General features: G+C 37.6%; 2 protein-coding genes across 2 annotated transcripts; both read left to right on the forward strand.

Annotated features, from left to right (window-relative positions):
* The first annotated feature begins 6,056 nt into the window (after window positions 1-6,056).
* On the forward strand, window positions 6,057-6,719 carry LOC137623402 (uncharacterized). The gene has a single exon (XM_068354238.1). The coding sequence runs from the start codon at window positions 6,057-6,059 to the stop codon at window positions 6,717-6,719; it is 663 nt and encodes a 220-aa protein (XP_068210339.1).
* A 548-nt stretch (window positions 6,720-7,267) lies between these two features.
* Window positions 7,268-7,900, forward strand: LOC137623403 (uncharacterized). Its single transcript, XM_068354239.1, has one exon. The coding sequence runs from the start codon at window positions 7,268-7,270 to the stop codon at window positions 7,898-7,900; it is 633 nt and encodes a 210-aa protein (XP_068210340.1).
* Window positions 7,901-8,256: the final 356 nt, after the last annotated feature.

The raw sequence follows: 8,256 nt of genomic DNA on the forward strand, positions 1-8,256 counted from the left end.
CTTTTTGTATATTTCTTAACGTTGTCAAGTCTTTCTATGTATGTATATATATGTATATATATAATATATATATATACATATTATATATATATATTATATATATGTATATATATATATATAATATATATGGTGTATATATAGGCTGATATATATATATATATATGGTGTATATATAGTCTGATATATATATATATATATATATGCTGTATATATAGGCTGATATATTATATGTGTATATATATATATATATTATACACTTTTTATATGCATATACAATGTATATATATTAATAAACGCACACGCACACACACACATATATATATATATATTTATATATATATATATATATATATATATGTGTATATATATGTATACATATAATTTTTATATGCATATAAAATGTATATATATTAATACACGCACAAATATATATATATATATAGTATATATATGTACATATATACTGTGTGTGTATATATATATATATATATATTATAGAATGTGTGTTATTACTGTTTAGACATTTGTTGTCATATACCTATAATTCGCTGTGTGAAATTTGTGCATATTTTTGGTTTTACTGTGAGAGACTTCTGATCGCATTTGAAATTAGAATATGCCACACTATTCAGCATGAGGTGTCTTCTATACAATTCAGAGTAGCAATGTGGGTTAGTCTTATTGTAAAGTTTTGTGGATGTATTAGAATTTCAGTCTTCCTGGAAAGGTTTGGATGGGGTGTCAATCTTCTTGGAAAAGTTTTGGATGTGGATCAGTCTTTCATGGAAGGGTTTTGAAGGGGTGGGTCATCTTCCTAAAAGGTTTTTGGATGTCGGGCTAATAATAATAGTAATATTCCTGGAATGTTTTTTTTTTACATTAGGTCAATCTTCGAGGAACACTCCAAAATCAAACCATTGTTCTCTAGTGTTGGGTAGTGCCATAGCTTGTGTTCTATGGTCTTCCACTGTCTTGGGTTAGAGTACTCTTTCTTGAGGGTACACTCGGGTGTCACTATTATCTTATTTCTCTTCCTCTTGCTATATTAAAGTTCTTATATAGTTTATATAGGAAATGTTTATTTTAATGCTGTTACTGTTCTTAAAATATTTATTTTTCCCTGTTTCCTTTCCTCACTGGGCTATTTTCCCTGTTTGAGCCCCCGGGCATAAACCATCCTTCTTTTCCAACTAGGGTTGTAGCTTAGCAAGTAATAATAATAAACAATAATAATAATCATCCTCCTGGAAGGAATTTGGATGTTGCACAGCCTTCCTGCAAAGGTTTAAAATCGTTATGTTATTAAGAGTTTAAAGAAATTTAGGTAATTATAAAGTTGAAACATGACTTCCATAATTCGGTTATTTGATTTAACTTAACTTTTGTTCGTATATAGATAAAGACGACTGACGAAATCTAACCGAGGCCCTTTGCTTCAATAGGTGTAGGAGATGATGATGATGATGATGTTGATGATGGTATAGGTACACATATTATTTTCAAATAATTAATAATTGTGTCCATGCTTTTACGTTCTCTTGGTATCTTTTTGTTATTAAAAGAATTCACTTAAGTGGCAGGGAAATTAATTTGACATCTATTAATGAGAACAAGTTATAAATAACAGTCTTAAGTATTTTGCGTGAAGTAACGTAATGAGTTGACGTTTGACGAACGGCGTTAATGGCCTCATAAAACTGAGTATTCAAACAAACACGAACCCGGAATTGCTTTGTTTGAGGTCATTAAAGTAGAAGCGGCGAGTCCCAAATTACAGTTGTACCCAGAAATCAGGTCACAATCATCACCTTTGAGGTCGACGTCAATCAGAGGCTCGTGTCGTCAATTGTTCGCAGATGGAATTAAAACTTTTTCTTCCACAGTCAAATGCAAAACCTTAATATGAATAATTGTTAATTTTTGAAGTGTAAATTATGCAATTTGTCAAAGTAACATCAGTGAAGCCTCTATTTTCTTCTGCAGTCAAATGAAGAACTTTTATATGAATTATTAATCTTTGAAGTGTAAATTATGCAATTTGTCAAAGTAACATCAGTGAAGACTCCTATTTTCTTCCGCAGTCAAATGAAGAACTTTTATATGAATTATTAATCTTTGAAGTGTAAATTATCCAATTTGTCAAAGTATCATCAGTGAAGACCTTGCAAAGCTCGCTCCTTCAAAGACAGACTCATATGGAATAAACTGACATAACGACCATCAGCTGGCATAGGACGTTTGTAACCGAGATCTATAGATAACGACTACATTTGTCAAGTTAAAATAAAGACGAGTAACGTACACAATGGTTTATTTGTCTCACTAATGAGAGAACCCGATCAGGCGTCAAACGTGTTTAACACGCGATACGCACCGACAGTATAATGTTATTCTTCTTCGTTTTTCTTTTTTGATGGTCGATATACTGTTATGTTATTCCAGATAGGATGGCTCGGCGTGTTATGCTTTTGTTTGGTAAATGGGATTTTAAGTCTGTGTATAATGTGGATGGTTATTATAGATACCAGTCTTTCAAGATTAGGTGTGATTTATATATATATATAAATATATATATATAATATATATATATATATATATGTTTAAATATGAATATATATATATATATATATATGTGTGTGTATATATATATATAATATATATACATACATACATACATACATACATATGTATGTGTGTGTATATATATATAAATATATATATATACATACATACATACATATATAAATCAATATTTGTATTCCTGTGTGTATATAGCAAATTGCACCAGTCGACATTTGATGAGCATAAAATAATCACGAAAGGAAAAGTGAAAAGACTTGATTGTAATAAGTATTTCCATGTATGTATGTGTATATTTTAATGTACAGTTGCCTCCAAGAATTCCGATACATATCACCATAGATAGTCTGTAGTATTGTGTACCGGAATTCTTGAAGCCAACTGTACACCCGCACACGAAAACTTGATTAAAGAAACCCGAAAGTGCGGTTCCAAATGCAGATCCTGTTGACCATTCTAGCGACTTGATTGAATTTATAATCCTTAATTCTTTTGGCAATAACCATTCCATAAAGACCACTAACTCTATTCTCACGCAAACTCATAATGAACGAAGCCATTGGCTCCGGCAATAAAAGACGAAGCGAAAACGTGTCGTAACTTCTCCGACATCCTCTGTTGAGGCAAACATGAACCCGCTTCTCCTTGCCACATTCTGTGGCCGTTTCTTGTTTTTCTTCTTATTTTGCTTCTTCTATCTATGAAGAGAGAGAGAGAGAGAGAGAGAGAGAGAGAGAGAGAGAGAGAGAGATCAATAGGTATTTTAGATACATTTCATTATATCGATGCTTTTGTCTTATTTTGCTTCTTCTTATTCTGGAGAGAGAGAGAGAAGAGAGAGAGAGAGAGAGAGAGAGAGAGAGAGAGAGAGAGAGAGTGTGCGTGTGTGTTGATAGTCATTTAAAAGATGAATAGGTATTTTAGATTCATTTCATTACATCGTTGTTTGTCTGTCTTCTTATTCTGGAGAGAGAGAGAGAGAGAGAGAGAGAGAGAGAGAGAGAGATGAATAGGTATTTTAGATTCATTTCATTACATCGTTGTTTGTCTGTGTCTTCTTATTCTGGAGAGAGAGAGAGAGAGAGAGAGAGAGCGAGAGAGAGAGAGAGAGGGGGGGGGGGGAGTCAAAGTCATTTAAAAGTCAACTGGTATTACAGATACTTTTAATATGTCAATGTTTTTGTGTTTATGTGTTCTTAAGAGAGAGAGAGAGTGAGAGAGAGAGAGAGAGAGAGAGCGAGAGAGAGAGAGAGAAGAGAGAGGATAGAGAGAGAGAGAGAGAGCGCCATTTAAAAATCAACGGGTATTATAGATACATTTTGATATGACAGTGTTTTTATGTTTGTGTGTTCTTGGAGAGAGAGAGAGAGAGAGAGAGAGAGAGAGAGAGAGAGAGAGAGAGAGAGAAACATTCGGAAACTCCCTCTTTCGATATTCTATGAGTCTTTCTCAGAAAAAGAAAGTTAAACTAGATTCTCTCCCATCGGAAAACAATGAGTTATTCAGCAAGGAAAGAAACTAATGGCCAAAGTTCTTAATGTTCATTTCTATGGGAAGATTTTGTATGAAAAGATTTAGGAAAAGAAAAAAGAAAAAAAAAGGGGGACATCGATTTGTAAGAAATCAAAGATGGAATAAAGAAAAAAATGATTATATAAGAGCGATGACATTTTTCATTTTCTTTATTTTGATTATATTATATTTTTTATTTTTTCGTGAGTGTAGATTTTATTATATTTATATCTCCCTTTTTTCTCGTCCACGTAGCTTTTACTTATCTTTTATTTCTCCCTTTTCTTGTTCACGTTGCTTTTGTTTTATTCTCCATTTTTCACATTCACATAGCTTTTGTTTATCATTTTATTTCTTCCTTTTCTCGTACATAAAGTGTTTATTTATCTTTTTATTTCTCCTTTTTTCTCGTTCACAAAGCTTTTATTTGTCTTTTCATTTCTCCCTTTTCTCGTTCTCATAGCTTTTGTTTATCTTTGGCTTCTCATCTTTTCTTGTTCCCGTTGCTTATATTTATCGTTTATTTCTCCATTTTTCTCATTCACTTAGCTTTTATTTCTTTTCTATTCCTCCATTTTCTCGGTCACGTAGCTTTTGTTTATCTGATTATTTATCGCATTTCCTTGTTCACGTAGCTTTTGTTTATCTTTTTTATTTCTCCATTTTTTCTCGTTCACGTACCTTTTATTTAACTTCTTTACTCTCATAAATTATTTTTTTCTATCTATAAAAAAAACAATTGCGATAAAATAAACTGTTAAGCGAAATGGAGAATAAATTCCAGTCTCTTTTTATAAGGAATATTTAAAATAAAGAAAAAAAAATAAGATTTAGAAATCATATCTTTCTTTTAATCTTTTAATTTTTCATAATTTTTTTTTTCTATCTCTATGAAATTATATATTTGCGATAAATAAAATGTGATAAGCGAAATTGAGGATAAATTCCAATGTCTTTTTATCAGGAATATTTAAAATCAAGAAAAATGTTCCAACTCTCAGGAATCACATCTTTCTCATTTGTAATTTCATGCAAATTTAGCACCGTTAAAGGGAATTTTTTTTTCGGATTTTTTAATTAAATTTTTGGAATAATCAGATTCAATTATTATAATTATTATTATATGTAGATTTAATTACCTCGGAGACTCTCTCTCTCTCTCTCTCTCTCTCTCTCTCTCTCTCTCTCTCTCTCTCTCTCTCTCTGTATGTAATATAGATGAAGTTGATATATCATTAGTGTTCGTAATAATAATAATTCTACTGTAATTATTATTATTAGTACTACTACTACTACTACTACTACTACTACTACTACTATTATTATTATTATTATTGATATGATTAGACTCTCTCTCTCTCTCTCTCTCTCTCTCTCTCTCTCTCTCTCTCTCTCTCTCTCTCTCTCTCTCTCTCTCTCTCTCTCTCTCTCCAAAATATAGATGAAATTAATAAATTATTAGTCCTCGTTCGGACGCACAAAAATTATTTATTATTATTTATACTGTAATAAGTATTATTATTTTGGTTGTTTATGTTATTATACACTTAGATAAACTAAGATAAAAAGTTAAAACAATATTTCAGTCTAAATTGCATCAAAAATCCTAATCAATCCGGTTTCATCAGAATTGTATCGGGCGGAACAAAATTAATGTCATTAAGGCCATTAATATCATTAATATAAATGTCATTAATATTCCTTTTGATCATAAGGTACTTATAAACGATCAAGCATTTCGTTTTGGGATCTGGTGATTCGATTACGAGGGAAAAATTCTTTCGGGGGATAGATAAACCAGTATTTTGGGAATGAGTGTTATGCCTGGCTAGAGAGTACGTTTAACCAGTATTTCGGGAAATGGTGTTATACCTGGTTAGAGAGAACGTTTAACCAGTATTTCGGGAAATGGGGTTATGCCTGGCTAGGGAGTACGTTCAACCAGTGTCTCGGGAAAGGGGGTTATGCCCCGGCTGGGGAGTACGTTCAACCAGTATTTCGGGAAATGGGGTTATGCCCGGCTAGGGAGTACGTTTAACCAGTATTTCGGGAAATGGGGTTATGCCCGGCTAGGGAGTACGTTTAACCAGTATTTCGGGAAATGGGGTTATGCCCGGCTAGGGAGTACGTTTAACCAGTATTTCAAGAAATGGTGTTATGCCCGGCTAGAGAGTATGTTTAACCAGTATTTCGGGAGAGGGCTTAACCAGTATTTCGGGAGAGGGTGTTATGCCCGGCTAGGGAGTACGTTTAACCAGTATTTCGGGAGAGGGTGTTATGCCCGGCTAGGGAGTACGTTTAACCAGTATTTCGGGAGAGGGTGTTATGCCCGGCTAGGGAGTACGTTTAACCAGTATTTCGGGAGAGGGTGTTATGCCCGGCTAGGGAGTACGTTCAACCAGTATTTCGGGAGAGGGGGTTATGCCCGGCTAGGGAGTACGTTTAACCAGTATTTCGGGAGAGGGGGTTATGCCTGGCTAGGGAGTACGTTTAACCAGTATTTCGGGAAATGGGGTTATGCCTGGCTAGGGAGTACGTTTAACCAGTGTCTCGGGAAATGGGGTTATGCCTGGCTAGGGAGTACATTCAACCAGTGTCTCGGGAAAAGGGGGTTATGCCCCGGCTAGGGAGTACGTTCAACCAGTGTCTCGGGAAAAGGGGGTTATGCCCCGGCTAGGGAGTACGTTCAACCAGTGTCTCGGGAAAGGGGGTTATGCCCCGGCTAGGGAGTACGTTCAACCAGTGTCTCGGGAAAGGGGGTTATGCCCCGGCTAGGGAGTACGTTCAACCAGTATTTCGGGAAATGGGGTTATGAGTATTTCGGGAAATGGGGTTATGCCCGGCTAGGGAGTACGTTTAACCAGTATTTCGGGAAATGGGGTTATGCCCGGCTAGGGAGTACGTTTAACCAGTGTCTCGGGAAATGGGGTTATGCCCGGCTAGGGAGTACGTTCAACCAGTGTCTCGGGAAAGGGGGTTATGCCCCGGCTAGGGAGTACGTTCAACCAGTGTCTCGGGAAAGGGGGTTATGCCCCGGCTAGGGAGTACGTTCAACCAGTGTCTCGGGAAAGGGGGTTATGCCCCGGCTAGGGAGTACGTTCAACCAGTGTCTCGGGAAAGGGGGTTATGCCCCGGCTAGGGAGTACGTTCAACCAGTGTCTCGGGAAAGGGGGTTATGCCCCGGCTAGGGAGTACGTTCAACCAGTATTTCGGGAAATGGGGTTATGCCCGGCTAGGGAGTACGTTCAACCAGTATTTCGGGAAATGGGGTTATGCCCGACTAGGGAGTACGTTTAACCAGTATTTCGGGAAATGGGGTTATGCCCGGCTAGGGAGTACGTTTAACCAGTATTTCAAGAAATGGTGTTATGCCCGGCTAGAGAGTATGTTTAACCAGTATTTCGGGAGAGGGCTTAACCAGTATTTCGGGAGAGGGTGTTATGCCCGGCTAGGGAGTACGTTTAACCAGTATTTCGGGAGAGGGTGTTATGCCCGGCTAGGGAGTACGTTTAACCAGTATTTCGGGAGAGGGTGTTATGCCCGGCTAGGGAGTACGTTTAACCAGTATTTCGGGAGAGGGTGTTATGCCCGGCTAGGGAGTACGTTTAACCAGTATTTCGGGAGAGGGTGTTATGCCCGGCTAGGGAGTACGTTCAACCAGTATTTCGGGAGAGGGGGTTATGCCCGGCTAGGGAGTACGTTCAACCAGTATTTCGGGAGAGGGGGTTATGCCCGGCTAGGGAGTATGTTCAACCAGTATTTCGGGAGAGGGCGTTATGCCCGGCTAGAGAGTACGTTCAACCAGTAGCTAGAGAGTACGTTTAACCAGTATTTCGAGAGAGGGGGTTATGCCCGGCTAGGGAGTACGTTCAGCCAGTATCGCGGGAGAGGGTGTTATGCCCGGCGAGGGAGTACGTTCAGCCAGTATCGCGGGAGAGGGGGTTATGCCAGGCGAGGGAGTACGTTCAGCCAGTATCGCGGGAGAGGGGGTTATGCCCGGCGAGGGAGTACGTTCAGCCAGTATCGCGGGAGAGGGGGTTATGCCCGGCGAGGGAGTACGTTCAGCCAGTATCGCGGGAGAGGGGGTTATGCCCGGCGAGGGAGTACGTTCAGCCAGTATCGCGGGAGAGGGGGTTATGCCCGGCGAGGGAGTACGTTCAGCCA

This window comes from Palaemon carinicauda, chromosome 30 (genome assembly GCF_036898095.1).
Source record: "Palaemon carinicauda isolate YSFRI2023 chromosome 30, ASM3689809v2, whole genome shotgun sequence".
In the NCBI taxonomy this organism is placed as follows: domain Eukaryota; kingdom Metazoa; phylum Arthropoda; class Malacostraca; order Decapoda; family Palaemonidae; genus Palaemon; species Palaemon carinicauda.